At 41.1% G+C, this 23,962-nt stretch overlaps 1 protein-coding gene across 1 annotated transcript in view; it reads left to right on the top strand.

Annotated features, from left to right (window-relative positions):
- Nucleotides 1–532: 532 nt before the first annotated feature.
- The window catches only part of LOC131592178 (UPF0606 protein KIAA1549-like), a 142,499-nt gene continuing 119,069 nt past the window's right edge, over nucleotides 533–23,962 (top strand). Inside the window, exon 1 of the mRNA XM_058863506.1 lies at nucleotides 533–1,058. Within this exon, the coding sequence (XP_058719489.1) occupies nucleotides 947–1,058 (112 nt within the window). The 5' untranslated portion in view covers nucleotides 533–946. The remainder of the gene's footprint in view (nucleotides 1,059–23,962) is intronic.

The following is a 23,962-nucleotide window of genomic DNA, read 5'->3' as shown; positions in this document are numbered from 1 at the left end:
GGGCTCAGAACAAACCCTGAAAGGTGAAAGGTTTCCTTGTGCTTATGCTCGCAATCTCCTGGAGCAACACTAACGCAGCATGGATGTCGTGCCACATAGCCCTACCCTGAGTGCTGAGCCTTCCCTCTTCCCGCTGGGACGTCTGTTACTGTTTCAGCTCTCAAAACGCCGTCAACAGCCCGGGGGCAGACCCCAGGCAGCACTCAGCCTGCCCTGAGGGCTGAGGGACGGGACTCCCAGCTTCCCAACCTCGCTGCGCCACGGGGCGAGCGCAATCAGGGAGCGGCGGGCCCAGGGCACCCCGGCTCCCGGAGAAGGTAGCGGCAGCCAGCAGCCGCCCCAGGGCACTTCCCGACGCCGTCCCGGGGCGCGGCGGGCGGGAGGCGCCGGGCGGAGCCGCAGCCGCCCCGCCCCTCCGCTCCCCACAGCCCCGGCGGAGGGGGCGGGCCGGGCGCGCCCCCGCGCAGCCGCGGCCGGGAGCGCGCAGGTGGCGGGCGGGCCGGCTGTGCGCGCCGCCGCGCGCCGGGTTCCGCCGGGGGCAGCGCGTCGCCGGCGGGCGGGGAGCGAGCGGGTGCCGTGTCCGGGCTGCCGCCACGGCCGCCTTCTCACACGTGAAGGGCCGTAGCCGCCCCGCCGAGGAGCCCCGCTACCCCGCGGTGCGAGGACCTCCCCTCCGCCTGCCCTCCGGGCGCCGAGCCGCACCGCTCGCCCCCGCACCGCCGCTCTTGGGAGGCGCCGCGGCGCTACCCCCGTGAACGCTCCCCACGGGGTGGGCGTGGGGAAGGGTGGGTGCTGCGGCGGCCTCCCGTCCGCGGGCGTCCCAGCCCAGCCGGCGGTGGATGCGGCCGGGAGGAGCCGCCGAGCCCGCCCAGCCCTTCCAGCCCCCCGCGGGGGGGACGCGGGGGCCGCCGCGATGACTTGACGCCGGGCCGGGCCGTGCCGTGCCATGGAGGGGATGACACGCTTCGTGGTGGCCGCGTCGCGGTGGCGGCCGGCGCTGCCCGCCCTGCTGCCGCTGCTGCTCGCCGTGCCGGCGCTGCGGGGCTCTCCCGCCGCAGGTAAGGGAACAAAGAGGGCCCGGGGGGCAGGTGTGCGGGGCCGGGGCCGTGCCGGGAGCGGGGCGGTGCGGGGGGCGGCAGCGCCGGTAACAATGCGGCGGTGCCGGCGGGCGGGGGCCGGCGCGGCGCTCCGCCAGAAAAGGCGCGCATTGTTCGCAGCCAGACCGCGGACGCTCCGGTGCGGGGCCGCGGCAGCCCCCAGGCTCAGGGGCTGGGACCCGACCCGGGAAAGAGAAACAGAGAAGCGGTGCGGGAACAAAGGGGGCACCCGGCGTTTCGGGCTTGTAGGGTGTCCTGTGCCTGGCAGGGGTCACCCCGCGTTGTGGCCTCAGCGCCCGGGGCGTCTGGAGGTGCCCCGTGTCGGGCTGCGGTAGCACCTGCGGGGTACGTACGGGGCAGCCTGGCTCTCCTTCACCTTTCGAGTGAGGAGGCATTGGGAGCCTCTCAAAAAGCTCAGTACGACTTTCCGAGCACCGCCGTGGTGTGACTTGTGTGTGGAGAGAACGGTTCGGGCTTCAGAGGGTGGTGTATTCAGTAGGTGTTTCTGAAAAACCATGAATCAGTGACCCCTTTTTTTTCCTCTCGTCTTTTCTCTTGTGGCTCTCGGTATCAAAATTAGTCTGTAGTTAAGCATATAGTTTAATCACAAAAATATCTCATTTGGTTCTGGTCCCATAGCACTTCTTGGTTCATCTTTAATACTTATAATCGTTAACAACTATAATTTCATGGAAAGATACAGTTTTGCTGTGATTAAGTTTTCTTGTTGGTAGATAACAGGTATAAAATACTACATTTTAATCAACATCAGAAAGTTGTTGATAAGTGGCAAGAAGTGATAAGAACCTTCAGCAACCTGTTTCATGAAGCGGACCAACTTGTGTTGACTCTTTTGTTCAAACACAGGAATTGTGGTGATTATTGCTGGGTGCTTAAGAACCCTTGGTGTTATAAAACATGCTTATCTCTTTATAATAATCCTTTATTCCCCTTCAGAAAATAGTTTGTGTTTTGGAGGTAACTAGTAAGCTTTTCAGGGAAGTTATGCTCTCCTCCAGCTCCCATCGTAGCCTGTGAGAGATGTTCCATTCCAGGCTATATGAAAATTGATAGTTCACAGTAAACTCGAGTGATTTTTCTTAAATAGATTAGGTTTTGCATACAAGTAGAAGGCAAAGCACTAGGTTCCTAAGTTGGAAATTTACTTGTGTTTTTCTGCATCTGAGAATGGCTGGGTTTCTTCTGTGCTTTAATAGTAAGTCAGTGAAGGCTCTTGTTTGTTTCTGATACATAGTAGCTTTTAATTAAACATGGCTGTGAATTTCTGTAAACATTTGTGTGATTATTGTGCATGCTTGTATAACTTAAAAACAGCAGTAGAAATATTATGTAACTCGGCCAATGTTTGAGCTGCTGGAAAAGCGGACTCAGAGACAACAGATCTTGCCCAAAGCGACTTTCCTGCTCAGTCTAGGGCAGGAACCTTTAAACTGTTTTGATTTGAGAGTCCTCTATGTTTTCAGTTTCCACTGGGCATGTGAATCACGTGCAGTGAACTTGAGGATACTAAGAGTAAACTTGATCTTCAGAGGATGCTTTTTTATTGGCATCTCAGAAATGGTCCATTGATTGCAGAGATTTAAAGTTTGCAGGTTGAAGAGAACAGGGATGTTTTATTACTTTTTTTTAAGGTGAAATGCTTTATTTAAAAGCAAGACAGGAGTCTGATTTTTCTGTCTGGGGCCCATAAGGTTTAGAAAACAGTCTTTATCAGAATCTTGTCTTTAGTCTTGAAGTGTTTTGATGGTGTAATGGGTGGTGTGAAACAGAAGAGCTGTGTACTGACCAAATGCTGTCGAATTGGGCAGCATTCAGTTAACTGATCAACAGATTTACAACTCCTGTAAATCTCTCTAGGGTGCAGTTCATTTGCCTTTCAGTGCCATATGGTCTTTACCAGTCTGGGGACAGCAAGAGCAAACTCCTACAGCTCTGAGTTACACAGAAGAGACATACAGTAAGAGTGGAATGGCTGCTTACTTGCAGTTGATATAGCAAAGACAATACTTAAGAAAATTTTGTAGTTAAACAGCTTGGGTTTTGGAATGCTTTATCCAGCTCCCACGAAAGTCACATGTCGCTGAATCAGGGCTTCAGCTTCCCCAGTTAAGCAGATGCTGAACTCGTAGTATGTGGTTGGACTGCCAGAGTGCTAAAGGTAGTTTTGCTTTTGAGCACCTCAGTGATGCAGAGCCTTGGTCAGGCTATTTGAATGTCTTGCTGCTCAGCACAGGCTGTGTTTTTGCTTCTGTTCCATTGCACAATCTGTGCAACCCGCGCACCGACAATCAGGATTTATCTTGTCTCACTGTGGTGTTTTCATGAGAGGGAGGAGAACTTTGTGTTGTGGACTCTGAAAAGACTGCGGTGAGTCTCCTCAGAGACTCGGGGACCAAAGGCAAGTTGTGGAGGTCAGGCAGGGAATCAGATGTAGCTGTCTTATGGGACAGTTGCAGGATATTGTTTATTCAACTTAATTGCATTAGTCTGTTGCAAACACTTGAGTTGGCATCATGTCTCTTGTGGCCGGTTGAGCTTGTCAAGCTTGCTTCCAGTTCATTTTTACAGAAGACCCATATGGTTGGAGGATTCTCTTTATGACTGCTTTCTATGCTGTGCTAGCTTTATTTATGTCAGCCTCGTGTCTACAAGCTACTCTTGTAGTCCTGCCAGAGGAAATGTGTTTTTTGTTTGCATGTTCTTTCAAGAAGTAAGAATGCTAAAAAAGCTAGTGGACAGTGCAGCTTTTTGTTCAGTGGTGTCTGTCTGTGAATGCTTTTTGTGAAGCAAGGTCTCAGACTTCTCAGACAGGGCTGGGACTTGAAATACAGCATGACTTCAGCAAAGCAGGCTTTAACAGTTTTGACCTACCTTAGGTGACAGATTTCAGGAAATGGGCACATTAAAGAGCACTGACTCTTGCTGCAGCACAAATCCTTTCCAAGAAGTCTTGGGAAGCTGGTGATTGAAGTAAATGGTGGGTTCTGACATCCCTGTTCTTGCTTGTCAGTTCAGAATGCGTGTGCGTGTGTGGGAGTTGCTTGGGAGAGAAAGGAAGCAGAAAAGACTTCTTAATAATACAGTCTCACTTCAGCTGTGGGAGACATGGCTTTTCTTCATTTGAAAGTAAATCTGTTTGTGGCTGATGTCCTAAACTACCAGAGAGTCTCCAGCTCTGCCCATTGTGGCAGACAGTATGAATAACACTGGTTGTGTAAGAGTTATTATGGATGATGTCTTTAAGTACCAGTGTCTCTCCAGCCTGGCCTGTTGTGGCATACAGCATGATGAATGCTAATTGCGTAAAAGTTATTAATTTCAGTGTGTCCTGGGAGCCTGAGTATAAGGAAAAAAAGCTGCAAGGAAATGGTTATCTTTTAAATCTTGTCTTAGAATCCCATAGTTTAGTAAAACAGTAGCATTAAATAAACTTTTTTATGCAGACAATTTCTGCTTTGGTTAATGTATAAGAATCTTGTTCTCATGGAGTCCTTGTAAGTGTGGGCAGTTTTTCACTCTGGAGTTACGTGATATGACGCCTTTCTATTTATCTTGAAAAGTCGTAAATTTCTATGCTTTTCTGCAGTGATTGCCAAACACACATGAGCTCAATAACAAATTTGGTTGATACTCCCTATATGTACTGTTTTCAGCTGTTGATGTTACTGGAGACAGCTGTTTTAGAAGACTAAGAGAAAACCTTTTGTAAGAGCAATGCATTAGTGTTGTCTAACTTTTTTCCTAACACGTGAGATTAGGGGAAAAAAAAAATAAAATTGACCATCAGTACTCACATCACTCATTCCTCAGTGTAATTAATGGCATGTAAAATTCCCAAATAAATATTGGAAAATGGGCCTGATTGTGCTAGATCTTACTTAAGCTGTAAGATGTTATAAGAAGTGTCTAAGAAATATTTCTGCTTTGCAGTGGAGTTGAGAACAAACTTAAATATTTCAATAGTAATTTTGTAAAGTATGCATTTAGCTATGGGCTGAAGCTTTTTCTTCTTTGCAAAATACTAGTTAAAAGAGTTCAGCTGCTTCTGATCTTGAGGCAAGAGGAAAACAATGGCTTCTGCTTTGAGTTCTGCCAGCTTCTTTTCTGAACAACTTTAATACCCTTATGCTTTGGAGCATGCAGTTAAACTTTGCTGGATTGTATCTGCTCTGAAGGGGATGTTTTGTCCACTCCAGCTTTGAAAGTGATTTGTCTTTTTTGAAATCTTGTAATGACTGAATTATATAGATATGGCTGTGATAGAGAAGATGACTTTTTTTTTTTTTTTTGTCAGCTGAAGCTTGAATATGGCCTATTCTTGTGGGACCCCATCTACCTGTCAGTACTGACCAGATGTATGTGTGTTGCCTGGGCAGATGTACTCAGCACTCTTCCCATAGCCCAAAATGTTACGTGAAAGATTGGACTTTGCTGTGAAAATCTAGGTAAACTGCTTTAGAAGTGAGACTGGATTGAGCTTCAGGACTGAGAACTGGACACCTGCCTGCTGTGTGTTTAAAGATATGTGTCTGCTATGTAATGCTTTACTTTCTTTAGGGTGTCTTCGGCATCTGTCTTCTGGTGCACTGTTGTGTGGTGGTCTTTGATTGCATCAGGCCCAAGAGGGCAAACAGAAAGATGGCTTTAGAAGGTAGCCAACATGGGACTTAGGTTTAGTTTGGAGTAAGGGTCTGAGGATCTTTCCAGTCAATCTTCTGCTTGTTGATGTGATATGTCCAGAAACCTGGAAGTTGTAGGAGGGGAAGAGGCACAAACTGCAAGAGGGTTTGTCAGATGAAAGAAACTGGAACTGGCAGGGCACAAAGAGTAGGATGCAGGACAGTGTGAAATAGGTCTATAGATGAGGGAAGCTGCAATGCAGAAATTAATCCTAGATGAAGCAAGCAGTGCAGTCTGGTAGTAGGATAACTGCACTGGGAAACACAGATGGACTGGGTTTAAAAAAGGAAAATAAGCGTCAAAAAAATAGTGTTGAAAGGATGAATCAGAAGTGGGGAAGACAAGGTACTGGGACAAGACTGGAGGAGATGTGACCAAAAGCATCAAGCTTGTAATTTAGGAATGGGAAAATGTGTGCCTGCTGCTCTGGGACACTTCCTTCAGAATCTGGCACAGAATTCAGGGCTTCAGTGTTGGTCCTTTTTCCCTCTTAGCCAGAAGCATGATAATCTGCTGCTGGTCCTTGGAGCAGTTCATGAATGTGCATGAATCAGCCTTGTGACAGAAGTGTTTTTCTAAGTTTGTTTTAAGAACTGAAAAAAATCCTCCACAGAAATTGTAACGGCTTATGAAAACTGCAGAGGCAAAAAATCAGCAAGTTGGAAATATTGACATTAAAATAACCTATTAACCCACAGAGTTTTAAACTTCTATACCTGTAAGCTGTTGTACAGCTGTGCTCATGTGGTCACGAAGTGTGTATTCATGTAGACAATATTTATAGCTGTAGAGGCACCTGCATCTAACTATCTGCATGTGCGCACACCTACCTACAGAAGAGATCTTCGTTGTGCTCAGTGACTGATCCTGCTCTGGGGGAAAAATGGGGAGCTGGATAGCAAATGAAGAAGTTATCTGCAGGACTTTTGCTCCTTTTGTAGCAGATGTCTGAAGGTGTGACATGAAGGGAGGACAGGGAAGTTTGAGTAAAGGTTTCACTGTTAATGTAATTAAATGCTGTCCTAGACAATTGAGTTGTGTTGCTGTTGCAGTTTCAGTGATGCTCAAGTTGCTTAAACCAAGCTTCCCACAGGTGGTTACTAGCTGTGTGTGTTCCACATTTACAGGATGTCAGACCTCTGGGATCTGTGTTGCAGAAATGCTGAGTGCTTCCAGCTGCCAAAGAAGTCAGGGGAAGCTGTTCTTAAATAGATGTTGTGTCTGAAATTCTAAATACTGATTAATGTTTCAAATTAGGCTCTCAGAATTTGACCTTATTCCTTAGTTTCACCATTTGTAAAATGTGATTTCTCAGATGCAGTTCCTCATTGGATTTTCAAGATCCTAAGGAATGTCCAGATGCAATAACAGTGAGCAAAAGAGTTGATCAGAAAACCAAACTTTTGTCTGGAGAACAGTAAAGATGCATTAGATGATAAACCAGTCTGCAGAACTTGACTCTACAGAAAACAAGTGTAAGAAATACGCTAGTTGTAAGCAAATAGAAAGTAACAATGGTGGTGTAACATGATGTATTTACCATAGTAAGACTTTTTAAGTGAGTTAACTAGCTTTAGAGGTAGGAAGATGCACTATGCTGTATCAAATTGCAGTAGGATTTTGATGTTGAGGTTTTTTATAAATCAAATATTCTTTAAAAGAAATCATGGTTACTGATGTTTGCTCACTTTGAGTTTTAGCAGTTTCAGTTTACATCCCTTGCCTGTTTGCTCTTAATCTGCAAACTGTTTTCTAATCCTTTTAGTCCTTTTCCATTCTCCCCTCTGATTTAGAGAGGCTACTCTTTTATGAATTAATATCCTGTATAGAATTTTGATTTGGCTTTAGCCATCTGATCGAGACAGCATGTCAGGACTTGTGGTTTGAAATAGATAAGGGGCTAAAATTCACCCGCAAGTAAGGGGAAGAGGAGAGAGAAATGGTGGAAACACAGTAAATCAAGGGCCTGAAATCCATGCTTTTCAGTAAGAAACATGCATAGTAGTGTCATACTGAAGGACTTGAAAACCTGCATAGCTCTAGGATGGGGACTAGACAATGCAGTAGTGTTGTATTAAGGGGGCTGGTGTTTATCAGGGATCGTGGACAGAATGGGATTCCACAGGATCACCGTAGTGCTGGACCTCGTGAGCACTTTGGTTTTGAACTTGGGCATATCCTGTGTATTTATCTCATTTATTTTCTTCAGTAGCAGAAGAGCTCCAGCTGGAATGTGCCTAGTAAAAAGGGCCTTGTCCTTCAAGGAAGAGACAGGCTACTAGAGACAGTTGCCTTGGCAGAACTGTTGGTACCATCTAATCTAGAAAACATGCCAGGTGCACAGGACTTTATTCAAACAAATAAAAGATTAAACATAAAGGAAAGTGTAATAAATAGGTGTTTATGTTGAATAAGAAAAGAAGACTTTATTCAAGTGGACGAGACAGATTTTCTAATTGCTGATCTTTTTTAACAGTGGGGATAATGAAACCGTGAATTGCATGGTTTGGGGCAATAGTGTAATGTATCACTGAAGTTGACAGATGAGCTTGTATAATGATCTAACAGAAGAGGTATGTGATAACAGTGATATGAAATACTTTGCAGCTCTGTTTTTGTGAGATACTACAAATAATAAATAACAATATTATTCATTAGTGAGAACTTTGGTGTACTGATCAAGTGAAGAAACGATCTGTGTTTTTTATGTTGGTTGATTTTTAGGATTAACATTTTTTAAGGTTTCAGAGAACATTTTGTAATCTTTGCAAAATGGTTAGTACCTTTGTTATTCATAGTACTAACAGGCAGGATGAACACACTAACTTTGTAAGTTGGTCTCCATGCAAGTTCAGTTTGTGAAGCATTTTAGAATGCTGCACAGGTTATCACTGTGACAACAGCTACAAGTGGTATGGATGTGAGTCTGCATGTCTTTATTCATCAACTGAATTGTTACTAGCATTTTTATATCACAGAGGTGGGATAGAGAGAGGCAGTATTGTGCTCAAAACACTTCATTGCTGTTTCTATGAAATGTCTAGTTGGAAAAGCTGGGAGCTTCTTCATCTTGGCGCTGGATGTAGGATTTGCCCTCGTCCTTAGCAAAGGGAGTGATGGTGCAAGCAAGAGGTCCTAAGGGGATGCAAGACAGTTGTGAGACTGGGCAAACAAATGGCACCAGACCAAATCTTTCAGTTGCCACGTTCTGTGTGCTGCTGGCTGTGGGTCTGTGTCAAAGGGAGAAGACAAATCTTTGGTTCTTCAGTAGCTGAGAGACATGGAGTCTCTCACCTGGTATCCTATCAGCAGGACTGTCCAGGTCAGAGCTGTGAGTTTGCTGGGCTCGGCTCAGGTGTGTGCAGTTCCCAGCTCTGCAGTGTGTTCTGACAAAGCTTTTCTGGACAGTTAAGGCAGTGTGGAGCTGTCTTTGTGCCCTCTGTTTGAAATTGGATGGTGTGGCAGGGTGAGAACAAGGGGTGACACAAACTTTGGTCAGGAGGATACTGAAATAAGGAACAGCAGGGACGACACTGGGGCTGGAGCTGTGGTAAGAGTAGGTGAAATTTGATTAGGGTATCGATAATGGAAGGCTGAGTTGTGAAGTCTTGTGGTAAGTGGAGGGCTTCTTTATGTTCCAGATTTGGAGAGGTTTTTGTGGCTGCCCTGCTTGCTTTAGAGCTTGCCTTAGAGCTGTGGAGAAGAGAGTTATCTAAATAAGTACCCAGCCTCAGTTTTAATAGAAAGCTTTCAGATGTCTGGTAGGATAAATTTGAGAATTCTATATGCACATGACAGGTATATAGTACAGGTAAAGATCTTATTTCTTCAGTACTATTGATACAATTTACAGATTTTATTTTCAGCCTTTTTTTTCTTAATTCACACCCTGTTGGACTGAATTTGTTATTGAATCTTTTGATACTGAATAAGGAAGTTAAACTGGTATAAATTCTTACAAGAGAAGAAGGATCTCCCTTTTTTGCTCCCCAGCTAGTAGTGTATTGAACTAGTTTGTGGAGAATCTCTAAAGTTCTTTCCTCATTTAAAGGCAGTTGTTTGATGCAGTAGGGTGGTGGGGAGAGCATTTATTCTTCTAGTTGGGTGTAACTTGATTAGATGTTGAGCCTGTCTCACCTTTTCCTGTGGCTGGTAATTCTGTTGTAAATAAATTCCTCCTGATGTATGCAGATTGCAGTGAGCACTGCTCAGCCACAAAGCCACAACGATACAGCTGAGCATTACTTGGAGACAAAGCTCCAAGCATTTATGTAGCAGACCCCTCTGGGCTAGTATCAGGTTACTTTTTGAATGGGAGACAGACGGTTGTTTGTCAGCTACACTGGATTCTGGTTGGGTAACTTCTCCAGTGGTGGCTGTATTTAAAACTGAAGCTGCTGCTTAATTGGGACTAATTGTGTGATATATTAGGATAGAAATTGCACGTCACAGAACAAAATCCTGATCTAGAGCAGAAGTCTGGTTTGAAGATGTTTTCAATTAAAATCTGTCAGTGACCTTACTTCCTGTGCTTATGGTGAAAGATGAAACAGATTTGGGCTTCCAGCCATTGACATGCAATTTTTAGTAAATGTAATCTGTTCCATTCTGAAAGAACTAAAAAATATCATTTTTCTTTGTCTTTTCAGAGTACATGTGCTTTTTATAGTAACTTGTTAAAAAAATTACGTAAGTGCTTATCAGTGTGGTAATCAAAGTTTTCTCGAGAAATATTTTATCCAATATTAAAACAAGCAAGGAAGTTTCAAGAAAATAAATTGTATTAGTCTGTTTACTTTGTTTGCCTCTGTGAGTTGTTACTTTGCTGCTTCTACCACAGCCACATTCTTAAAACTGTAAAATTTGTCAGAAAGATTAGGAAAGCTGAGGAATGTGAAATGAAAGTAAAGCCAGTTTCTTTCTTTTTGAATTGACTGGATTCCAAGCAGACGGTGTCACTTGAAGGTATAATCTTCTTAACTCCTGGGAGTATTAGAAACTCAGAAACAAAACTGAATATAATTTCTGTACTGATGTATTCTTATGACTCTTTAGAATTTACTGCTGATATTTACCATGTATGAAGTTTAAGCAGAGCAGTCAGGTGAAGACATGTCTAGAAACCTGAAAGAGATTTTTTCAGATTTTTTCTAAAATAACACTCAAATGACGGTTTTGATGTATTTTTTTAACGAGCCAAAGCCATCATTGAAACATGCTATTAATGTGTGAAATTGCACTAACAATTTAGAATGGTTGTACTGTTTTCTATTTGGAAATAAAACTCAGCCCTTGAAGAACAGAGTGCAGACTTATGTTGGATCACATATTCAGTAAAAACATCTACGTGACTTAGGTAAGATACTTCAGAAATATTCCCCAGTACTTTCCTTCATTCCTAAATAGTATCAGCCTTGGAGGCCACATCTAAAACTTAGATGTTTATATGATGTTAAATAGCTTTCTAGATATTTCCGAAAGCAGAAATAAGTATTTTACATCTTCCAAATGCAGGTGCAAGACTTAATATGCTTTATGAAGCCAAGTATGCTGAATTGAGTGAATACTTACAGCTCCTACTTGCACTTCTCACAATCAGAAATTACATTTCTAATGATTTAGTGGACTTAGGGGTTTATGAAAATGTATTTTGAGATTTTATGCTTTTAGTTTTGAGAGAGCAGGAAAAATTGAGAATAAAATAGCAGCTATTTGGATTCTTCACTGTGCAGATAAATTCTTATGGATGGAATTATTTGTAGGAGGACAGGTGAAAAGCACAGGTGCATGTTAAGTATAGTTTGTCGTAGACAGGGAAAGCAACCACCCATAACAGCAGGTGTTTGTGAAACACTCATATAGGCTGAGGCACGTTGTGCCGGGTTATGTTTATAATGCATTAACGTGTGTGTGTTATGGTTGGTTTGTTTTGGGGGCTTCCCCCTCCCTTGGGAGATAAGGGAAAATATTAAATCAGGTACTTTATTTTCATGACTAAGCAGTGCATAAAGGTTGAAGACTATCTGTGTTTGGCTGTATGAGCTCTCCCAAAGTTTAATTGGAACCACTGTCTCAAATTCTGTTTCTATTGAGCTCACCTCAGGAGCTACCTCATACAGTAACCTGATAAGAGTTTGGTAATTCTACAGTGCCTTCCTGAAATTTCTTTTACTGCAGTGGGAAGGAGCATGAACACAGTCTGTCAGGAAAGAACAGGGAGCCGTGTGAAGTTCATGGGATGGCAAACCCCAGTGACTAAAGCTCCCTTTGGACTGTCTCTAAAACCTGCAGTGTATTTATTGTGCTAACTTTAGTATGGTTCATCTTGCTTGGAGACTTTGTAAGACCGTAAGTTTGTTAATGCTTCCTGATTTGTTTCTGCAGTATAAGAGAAATGGCATTATTGTGTCCTTTGTAACTTCTGGGACTGGATTCCTTACTGCTTCAAAACTATTGAGGCAGGGATTTCATCTGTCTCATCCAGTCTAAAGAACATAGTCTTTAAATTTGAGCTGTTGTCTCAAGCCAGGTGGAAAATATTGAAGTAGAAGTTTTATTTGAAACCTAAATATTTTTAAAGAACATTTAGGGTTTTGGTTTTTTGTTTTTTGTGGTTTTTTTGGGTGTTTTTTTCCTGATTTGCTTTCATGACGAATATCAAAGCCAATGGAATGTGTTATTAACAATAAATGATGTGCATGTCTCAAACTCCTGTTCACAGTATCTTGGGGGAACAGGTGGGGGTTTTCCTCAATGTGTAAGAGATTTTTTTATATTAAGCAGTTGAAAAGGACATGCTAAGTGTATTTTGTTTTTAATTAAAAACACACATGTTCATGCAGAAATTGTTCAGTAGCCATGTAATTGAGTTGAGTAGTATGACTTATGATGATGTAGTCTCTGATAGTCATATCAATAGTCTATTTGCCATCCAAAAAATATTGCAGGCTTCCTCATACCATTCTCTGTTGGTGTTTATGGAAAATGGCACATTTCTAAATAAAAATCATGTTTTGGTAAGTGGGCTGTTCATGAAGCAATAAATTTCTATTTTAAATAAGTAAACCCTCTAGACTTTCCTCTGTTTTTACACATTACAGCAGATGTTATGTATATTTAATTAGAAGACAGCAATAATAGTCAAAGCTAGTCTTTTGAGCTCAGCCTTGTTTCATATCAATGTTTTATGTTTGTCTGGAATGTTGAATTGTCATAAAATGTGCCTATTCAGATAGATACGCAAGACCAAGAGATTTTTGCTACACAAATGTGGTAATATGGTTTCTTCTAACCAATATAGTAAACTTCAATTCCTTTTTTTTTCCTTTTTTTTTTTTTTTTTTTTTTTTAAGAAAAGGCTTTTATGGGATGTTTATTTGCACAAACTTTGCCCTCTATGCTTACCTCAATGCTTATTTCCCTTCATATATTCTATCCTATTTGCTACATCTTGTATCTTAGAGGGAAAGTTGCAGGGAGTTCCATTTTACCTCTTAATGAAGACCAGGAGAAATTACTTGATTCCATCTTGTGTTGGTTTTTGCATTCTGCATACTTCTTCCAAGCTCTTAACAGTAGAATTTGTGAGGCATGGGTGGGGTTTTTTTTTAATTGGGAAAGGGAATACTAGGAAAAAAGGGGAGGAGAAAGAAGGAGTGCAGTCTCTTGCCAGACATGAATGATTCAATTTAAGATGTTTCTATTACTTCTGCCTTGTCTCTTAAAGTTGTTTTTGGTTTTTTTGTATGGTTGTTGTATAGGCTATATTTGTTTTAAAGTACTTTATTGTGATATTTTTAGTTTTGATTCTGCCTTTATCCCTTTAAATGGGATAGATCTTAAAACCCTGAATAGAGCACAGTCATGCAAACAATTGTATTGGCACCTCGGAGTGCAGCAATGAGTATCAGGGGACAGAAGGGAGCGGCAAGAACCTTTCAAAACACAGCTGCCACTGACAGAATGGCACCACGGCTCTCTTTTACTCTGAAATGAATTTGTTAAGGAGCAACTGAATTTGAACTTGCTTGGTCTTAAATAGCCTCTCCTATTGAGAAACCTTCATTTTCACAGCAATTCCTTCCTTGTTTGAGCTGCATAACTTACTAGTAATTTTTATGAATTGTTGGTCTTTCTGGAAGTCTTATCGGCTGAAAGGGAAGTGGAGCTTTGTTCAACTCAGAGTACATAGTAAAAATCTTTTTCTTGAGGGAAACCTTCTTATCAATGATTGAATTAAAATGTCTTCTTGGTCCTCAGTAATATAATTTGTATGGAAAGTTTAAGCTCCATAAATTGTCTGTATAAAGAATTTTCCCCTTTCTAACTGACAGGTATAGAGAGTCGGTCTTCTTGCTAATGCCTTTTAGTACATCCTTTCTGACAGTTGATGCCTTCTGTTTTAGCCTGGCTTCAACAGTTGCCCTAGCCTGAGAATTATTTACTGTTCAGTCCCCATGTGATAGTTCCCTTCTTCACACTGTTTCTGCATGTGCTCTCCCTGTGCAGCCTCACCGGCCGAGAGCTTTGCCAACATCTCGGCTTCCCTCCATCTGCTTGCTGCCCTGAGCAACAGCACTGCTCCTGCCTTGTGGTCCTGGAGGACTAGCTGGGCCACTGGCTGAACCAGTGCTGCTCTTGCATCTTTGGCTCTCTTCAATTTCTATACACGCAGTTATCAAACAGGAAACCACCTCATAGTTACACCTACGTTACTGTGTGTGCAAATCAGGCCATTGCTAGAAATTTGTTCTGGTTTAACGAGCCAAGCTTGTCAGTAGGGCAGCAGACACATGCCTGGGTGTTCTGAGGTGAATCAAACACATCTTTAGAGATCTCAGTGCTCCTCATTCAGCAAGCTAGGCTGTCCAGGACCACTTGAAAAGAAAATTTTGGGCAGATATAAAGAAAGTAGTGTGAATTTGTGGGACCCAATGTGAAGTGGTAAAGGTCTAGCATCTGACTGAAATCAGGTATTCTGTCATACATCGTGCTGTCTGCCTACTACTGCTTAAGATGTTTTCTGCATCATCCAAGAGAGAGCAAGATTCCAATTAGTGAGCTTCAGCTTTAAGTAGGTAGTGGAAACGTTTGTTTTCCTGCCTGACTCAATGTTACCATGTGAGAGACAGGATTTGAAAACACTGTCAATAGTGGAGACAAAATATTTTGTAATGAACGCACTCATCAATTCCAGCAGACTTTCACAGAGATTTTTCAGCAGGATCTTGCTGGCAGTGGCTGCTGGTGGCAACTTTCCTGTGAGCAGAAGAGTTGAATTAATGGTGTGGGACAGCAGGGACAGTGACAGGCAGAATGGTGCATTTCAGCTCTCAGCCCCTTCTGATGGAAATGAATGTATTTTACAACTGAAAATGCATGAGTCTTCCTGAAGGTTGTGATAGTGTCGAGGGCTGGGAGCAGAAAAGAATGCTGAAATATCGTGGAGAAAAAGATAAGCCATCATGTTGCTCACTATAGTGTAAATGGTTTTTATTTTTGTCTTTGTGGTCTTTTTAAAACCAAATGATGCAAAACTCAGTATTTTGTTTAATTTGTGTGTTGGCTTAATGATGGAACAGTGTCTTGGGGAGAGGAAGCCTCATCAGAAGAAAGCTAATAAAAGTGAGTTATTTGAGGCAGTGCATATTGTAGGTCACATTAGAGAGACTTGAGTTAAACTGAAAGTGTTGCCTATGTGGTTTCTTTATAATGATTTAAATATCATCACATGGATATAAAATGTTAAAAATTCTAAAGAATCTCTGGCACCCAATTTAAAAAAAAAAATCACGATTGCAGTTCTCGGTGGTACCTAAAATGGAGGAGGACTTTTTTTGCCAGAATAGGCTTTATTTGAAAAACAGGCTTCTTGATACACCTCCATAATGGTGTAAAAAATTCAGACCTTTTGCTGTTTTCCATAGTTAGCTTCAGTACTAAAATTTTGTGCTGCCACTAAGAACTAATGCAGGAAAATTTTCCGCAGGTATATATTTAAACATAGAAGCCCAGTCAAATTTCATTTGATTCACACTGAAAATTTTCATGGGTTCTGTTCAGTAAGTATTTGAAGATCAGTAAAAGGTGTTTCTCTTTCCATACTGTCTGGTGGTGTAGACTTTGAGATACTCAGGGAAATGTGGACATCTCTCATGATGCTGACTCTAGCAGATTTAGGCTCTAATTAGGGCTGGTTTATGTAAACTAGTTTGGGAACTGACAAGTTCTCAGTTTTCTCATCCCTTGCAGAGAAAGGAAGGGAAAAAAAGCAACCCTCAAGGCTCAAGAGCACTATACAAATCTGAACATGCTGACATTTTAAAGAAAACTGCAAGTGTTGGAAATGCCAAGGTTTATTAATTTTTTGCGAGTTAGATGGACTTCAGTTGAACCTTTTTTGCAGTAAAGGAAACACCAAAAAGAGTCTTTGCTGAGAAGTGGTACTGTAGTGAATATTCAGATGTTCATAGCTTTTTAAATTTTTTTTAATCCCTGACATGTTCCTGTATCCGTTGTAGAAATAGTGATGCATGACACAAAATTGAGGAAGGGGTAAGAATTTATGAGCACAAGAATTATGGCACAAGCTTTATGTGGTGAAGTGCTTTTCATCGGTCACTTAAGTTCTACAGAGCAGGCATGAAAGTAAGGATGCTATGAGATGTCCCAAATGTTTGGTGAAAAAATGGTATCAGTAGCTTATCTTTTAATATACAGATTTTTCTTCTTTCTAGACCAAGCTTGAGTCAAAAACACAGGTGCCGACTTTTCATATAAACTTCATTCTTCTGTCAGCACCATCAATTTATGGTACCCACCATATAGATGCTGACATGCTACTTTTTAGAGGCTTAATGTCTTGGGAGTGTAGTTTTGGCCTGGTTAAATACAGAAGTTTCCTTCACTTTACTTATAGTTTATGATGAGATTAACTCTCCAAGCAATGTTATTTACCTCAGAAATCCTCAAAATGAAATAATCTCCAGTATATTATCCATCTTAGAGCCCTTGGAAACTGTCTTCCGTGCAAAGGTCTGGTGTCTTTATTGAACTGGATATTACTTTTCATTAATGTATCTGATACATATATTGAAATGCTTCTCAATTAAGGGGAGAAGGCAGTGTTTCTAAAATCCTCTAGCTTGTAAGTGTACTGGATAAGAGGTCAGGAATGGTAGAAGAAATTAAACATTTTGTTAATTGGCTTAACTTACTAGAAAGTGCATGGACTGCACTTGAATCTTGGCATTACGATAAAAAATGGTAAATATTTTCAGTTGTGTGGCTTGGGCTATTTTAGATCCCTAGTGACAGAGGAAGGAAGGCTCTTTTTTTTTTTTTTTTTCTTTTTCCTAACTTGTTTAACACCCTACTTTAGAGATTTTATTCCCCAGTAACAGAAGTTGATAGGAAAAAACGATGGTGAGGAGAAGGAAGGAATCCTGTGCAGGTCTCTGTTGGCATTATCCAATTTCATATTTGCTGTGAGAAGCAATTCTTAACTATGTTAAATGAAAGATACCACAAACATTTTCATTTACCACAACTGGATTATTGATAGTGAGAAACATTACTGAGTGTGTTTGCCCTTCTATTCTTCAGCTGCGGGGAGAGGAGCATTCCGTTTTTAGGCTACAACGGCATCTGCATTTGTATTAAAGTGGTTTTAGCCCAGCTTAATGAATGAACAATTTAATATTTAGAAGTAGATCCTCTTGTTTTACGACTATGGAAAGACCTACTGTTGCAGCTCCACCAGTTTCTGCGAGATTAATCCTTGGGTAGTGTTTTACAGGAGGTGTTCTGTGCATTGTCATTTACGGTGTTGCTGCATTCTGTCATGAGCTATTACAAACTATCACACCAAGTACCAGGCCAGAGCACGATAAATGTAGGACACGGCTTTGAAAACATGAGAGGGATGTTGCTGGTTTAGGGTTCATTAAGTGTGTCAGAGATGTTGGTTTGCCTGCAGTGTGAAAGAGTCTTCAGATGACTTTCTGGATTGCAGAGATGTTATTGGGAGTGGGGAATAATGTGGCTTCCACAAGTCCTTAAAATGTACTCCACAAACATGTATCTGTTGTGATAAGGTATTAGCTTTAGGTAAAAAAGCTTATTAAAGCCATTTGTTTAAAGAGGCAATGGAACAGACATCAGCATGGTATACCAAGCTTTGTTCACTAATATTTTGAATAAAATATGTGTAGGAAATTTCATTAGGTTTTTTTACTGTGGGTAGATTTTTGTATGAGTACCACAGAGAGACTGAATTGATTTCTCTAGAGGTAACAGTTAAGTTCTGTATTGATAAGATGGCAAAAACTTCTGAAAACCAGTTGTGGGGCTGGAGGGGGAAGAGTTTGGTGGGCTGTTGAAGAGGAGCTCACTGTGCAGTGGTGTGGTTGGGAAAACAGTTTAAATGTATGAGTGGAAGCTGGGAAGTTTTCCCACCTGTATGTCAGCTGTGTGTTAGCTACAAATGTCAACTACTCAGGAAGGATGTTGATTGACTAAGTGGGAATGGTTCAGAGAATATCCCTGTGATGCTTTGGAAAGCATGTTTCCAGGTGAAAATGTCAAAAATAGCAGCCTAGTTACTGTGCTCTAGAAACAATAGAGATGTGACTTAATTTCTATGTTGTGGAAAATATTAATTCTGTAGTGGAAGGGCTCTTGGACCAGATAGGAGAGATTTTCAGGGAAAAATTGAGAGATTTTCAGGGGGGAAACTGGAGCTAAGGAACATTAGAGTGGAAATTACAAGATTGGTAACAATGAGGAATAATTATCTGTAGAGCAAGTTACTGTGTTGGAAACTTTCAAAAGCAAGAGTTAATTTAGGCAAGATTTATGAACAAATTAGGCCAGAGATGGGGATGGAAGATCACATTGTCACTTTCTGTCCTTATAAACCTCTGGCTGTGTGTTGTAAAAGAGTGACATTATGGAGTCTAATCATGTAGCATGGAATGTAATTGTCCTTTCCCTTGACTCCAGTCACCTCTGCTGGGATAAATGACAAAACCTGCTCCAACCAAGAGCATGTGATGTTGCTTGTGTTTGCCTCCCTTGGCTGGGATTTAGAGGAGACTGATGCAAAGTTTTAGTGGTTTGGAAACATTCAGTTGTGTACCAAAAAACATCAAGATGGTAATGAATTGTGCTAAACTTACAGGGCGGGATGTCGAAGCATAATATGCAATTTGATAAATAAAACTTTGGTTTATGTAACAGTTTGCTGTGTCATTCAGGAGCATACAGTGTTCTGGAGAGTGACAAGGCATGACATGGATGCTGGTGGTGCTGTGGCCCCCTCAGCAGTGGGGAGCTGGGGGTGAGCTCGGTCCCTACCACCCAGGCTGCCTGTGCCTCTCCCTTTTTTCCGGGAGGTGCCAGAGAGGAGTAGAGGTGTTACACAGACTCTTGTGTACCCATGCCGGGAAGGGTTCTGTGGGTGTAGAAGCAGATGGTTGTGTTTGGATGATATTCTGAATTTCCATGGAGAGGCAAGAAGAAAGAAGGAAAGGAAAAGAAGTCTCGGAGTCAACTTTTCCACCAAACGAGAAATTCCCCAGAGATGTGTGCCACCGCAAGTAAGAGGTAGCTCTAGAAATAAAACTGGAAGTAGACCAGACAACACCACTTTCTTCCCTTACTAGAAGAGTGACTCTTCTATAGCAAAAGTTTAATTTGCTTGGAATATTTGTAGTATTTCTTTAAAAAAACAAGGTTTATGTGTTACTGGCCAGTACTATTTGTAGAAGTGTATTTTGCGCACTGGCAACTGTTAGTGTGCACGGAATGGTGAAGCTGGAGTGAGTAGAGCTGGCACTTTATAGCAATGGAAACTTATTAATAAATAATTCAGGGCAGCACTATGGAAGCTGATATCTGTGGTGAACAATCTCAATCATTTTAATGATTCTCTTTTGCTTCATTGCTCTGTTAGCCATTTAACAGGAGTATTTGTCATTTTAATCCATGATTGGAGGGGGACAGCAACATTTCACTGGTTTTGTGCAGTTTTCAGCTGTGACCTTTAAGGTCTCTGCAAAGTTAAATGGTAGCTTAGGGCCTTGCTGTGCTCTTATGAGGACAGTCCTATTCATCTTGTAGCTGCTATGCTGAAGTTGGCATCATCTGACCTGGACCCTTCAGACCAATCTTATTTACTGTTTGCTAGCTGAACTAGTCTGTGTTTGTTCAGCTCAGTTGTTTACTGATGAATATCTACCGTGTTCAGAAATCCTTACTCAGTTTACTGCTCTACAGGCCATATGCAGTAGAACTATGACTCTTTTTAACTTGTAGACATCCAGTAGCTAGGAAAAGTTGGTGGTGATAGGCTTTTCCCTTCTGAGTTTGCTTTTGTGTGTGTTTTATGGTATTCCCCAGGAGACCGGGAAGTAATGGTTGAAAAATCTTGTAATGACTTCTGTGGGGTTTACAAATCCAGTTTTACACCAGATTTCAAACTTAGTGCAGTGGTTGACCAAGAAAAGCAGTGAGTGGGGAAAAGACCAGCTGAATGAAAGTGAGGCAACTTTTATGGCTTTTCCTTGGAGAAATGAATGTATCTCAAGAAGTGTTTTTTATTGCTGGTGCCCTTCATTCACAGTTGACAGGAAATCTGAACTCTGGGCAAGAGTGTAAAAAGTGGGAGGGGAAAGATGTGTGGTTGAACACAGGGCAGAGGAGGACAGACTTGAAAAAGGCATGGCAGATAAAGGTGGCACAAGAACAAAAAGAGCAACAAAAGAAAGAACAGAGAATAAAAATAGCACCTTCAAAACCAGTTTGTCTAGGAATCTGTATTCCCTTGAAACTAAATTAAAAGCCTCCATTTCTATAGGTAGTAGTACATTTCAGTAAAATTATTCAAAAGCTCCACTCCCACACCCAAATACATTAATGTACAAGAATTGTCTGACAAAAAATATTGCCATTCATAGGAGCATTTGATGAGAAAAACTGCCAGTGTGGAAGAAACCAATTTAAGTCTGTGTCTCTTCCATTTATCTTGAAATTACAAAGAACTTAATTGTCAGTTAAAACTTGACAAACTTTTAAAGGTATATGGTGTGTTCATGACTTGGTGAAACTTGAATTCCTGCTAAAGTGAGGGCTGTAACTTATGTTGCAATATGTTTTTGCATACAGAACGTCATATTCTAAAGTAATGTAAATTCATGGAATATATATGATTTAAAGATCTGTGGTGTTGAGATGAATGATGGCACTTCCATGGATGTGGGGGCAAAGTTTTCAAGCAAGTGTTTAGATGAAATTCTTGAGCGAAAGTTTTCAAGCCTTGCGTGGTCACAAGGAGGAGAATGTTGACTTTCATCCGTCAGCTGCAAATTTCTTAAAGCAGGGTTGTGATTCCACTTTGTCGTTTCTATTCCTGCTACTGTAAAGGTTCAGATTAATTTCTGAAAAGAGTTCTAGGAGGAGATAATATTTTACCAGCAAAGCTTTAATTCCCAGAGAGTGTTAGAAGTGTTTTAAAAAACAGTTTAAAAGCACCATGTGTTTTGATAACATACCAATCTATTTTGATGTCCGAGGCTGTGTGTTTAGCGTGCTTTATCCACATGGCAGATCCTGAAATCTGTTCCTGCATTACTCCTGTCTCTGCTGTTTTGTAGAAAAGGTCAAATTAATTCTTGTTACTCATAACTAACAGAGCAAGCCTGTAGTATTCTCTTCTCTTATGATTTATTCTAGTTTTGTGCAATTTAATGCAGTATGAATACAGTTGTTTCCAAGTATTTGTCCAGTTTTTTTTAAAAAACTTATCTATACTCTTTGGACTCAACATCTTATGGCATTGGGTTTCATAATTTCATTATGTTTGGGGGGAATTTGATGTCTTGCTCTTAAACTTACTCTAGTTGGTACCTTTACTGACTTTTTTAACAATTTATTCTTAAACATTGTAATTTTTAAATTCGTCACATCTGTCCTGCTTGTGGCTGTAGAAGCCTCATTCTCATCATTTCACTTCTGTTGTCTCTTCTCTAGTCTGAAAAATTTTACAATGGAGCCAGCCTGTACCTACGCTTTATCCTTAATTTTCTTTGTGACACCTCTGTTTCTCTGTGCTTTTCTGGGGGTGATAATTATAACTGTGCAGCACTTGAGATGAGATCACAATGTTTGCATATAGTGTGGCATAATACATTTCTGTTCTCATCCTCTGCTCCTTTCCTAGGAGTCTTTAGTATTCTGCTTTGTGTCTTTGATTTCTGATGAGCACTAAATGGACATTTTGAATTTCTGTTGGATCATACTTTACAATCTCTTTTCCTAAATGAGGAGTAGCTAACTTGAGCTTATTGTTGCATCTGTAGGTAGGGTTGTTTATCTTCCTTTCTATATTTTGCCTTCACCAATCTTGTATTTTACTTAACCTGATATAGACCCATGGCATTGGAAGAGCCTTCCACTGTTTTTTAGCATCAGTTTCCAGTTGGGACTTTCCTGAAACACTGTTGGCAAATGGTGCCAACGTTACGTCTTTGCTCCTAATGGCATTTTGTGGACATGTAGCATTGTAGCTGCACCTCTGCTGGAAATATTTTTGCATTCTAAAGCTTTTAATTGGTTCCTGATGACACCTTGAACTTACTCCATAGTAGTTAAATTTAAGAGTTTTGACTAAGAGCCCTGCTAAAGACTCTGAAAATCCAGTTAAAATTGTTTCAGCTGGATTAAGAATGTGTACAGACTGCTCTTCATAGTACTGTCACTGACAAGTGAGAGACAATTTACTTCTACTAAAATTATTTGGGAGCCTCTGAGATTACAGCTATTAACTTTTTGACAGGTCATTGTCCCTAGTCCATCTGTGCAACACAATTAGGTAACAGATCCAAGACAGAAATGTTGATGGATTATAGAGAACTCTATTCTCTAGAACCCATCAGCTCAAACAAGAGTAATCTTTAAGTGTAATAAAGATTACATTCAAAAAGTAGGTGTTTTTGGAGGTACTCTCAGGATGAGCTTAGGGGCTTCTGTCTGCTGTCAGTAAAACCCAACTCCAAGAGGAGGCTGTGTGTCATTGTTATACACCCAGCATTTGGGTCTGTAAGCAGAGCACCTTGTGAGATTTACTTTCAAAGTGTTTGGCTGCTATCAATGGAAGGAAAAGTAATTTTACTTATTCTTTTGGCTTTCTTGGGGATCAGCAACCATTTACTAATGTTTTATTTTTCGGTTTATCCTATTCCTATTTGCATTCAGTTGGTAAGCAATTTGGAATTACTTGTACCACTAGGAAAGATCTGTGTGAATGAAAATGTTTTAGTTTCCTCTTCTGTGTGTGTGTACAGCCATGAAACAAAAGAAGTGAAGAATCAGTACATTTATTATACCAGTTCTAAGGGGGCTGAGAATCTAGTTGGAATTACTTAAAAGCAAATAGCTGGACCTCAGGATACCATATGTATGTGAGCTCAGAGTATCCTATCATTGATTTTCTTGTGTTTCTCTAATATAAATATTTATCAGTGAACTTAAGGACTGTATGGTAGTAGGCAACATGACCCATAAATTTAAGATCCCACAAAATAAAGTTGTGTATGAAAACCCATAAATTTTCATCTAATTTTTTACTCATAGCTTAAAATCAAACAATTGTGTGTTTAATAACCTTCCAGTCTGTCCTCAAGCTGCTGAGTTGATGTGATTCATCAGATCATTCTAATTGGTGGATTTTCTCTTGTGAAATCACTCTCTTAAAAGGGGGAGGGTATAGTTTCTGCAACTTTCGAGTGGGCTCTTGATATAGGAAACCCATGTATCTCAGATATATGTGTCATATGTGCATACATAGGATCCAAATCTTGCCAACTGTTGCTGTGGAGGAATTTTTAGGAGGAGGTATCTGGAAGCAGTGAAGCCATGATTTGTTGTCTGTTTCAGAATGATGTGCTTAACATTTTTGCATCATTATTAGATTAATTATTTTTGGCTATACATGGTTTCCTGTGGCCTTTGGAGTGGGGAGGTCTTGCTTATTCATGTAGCTGCAGTTAGCAACCAAAACTTGTTGCAGGTGTGAAGGCAAGTAGTGGATTGTCATGACCAAGTAGCTAGAGGTATTCCAAAGGTGAAGACTGTATGCCAAGCATTTTTTAAAATTGTGTAATAAT

The sequence above is a fragment of the Poecile atricapillus genome, chromosome W, assembly GCF_030490865.1.
Source record: "Poecile atricapillus isolate bPoeAtr1 chromosome W, bPoeAtr1.hap1, whole genome shotgun sequence".
NCBI lineage: Eukaryota > Metazoa > Chordata > Aves > Passeriformes > Paridae > Poecile > Poecile atricapillus.
The sequence above is the reverse complement of the archived record's forward strand: the minus strand, read 5'-3'. Positions and strand labels throughout refer to the sequence as shown.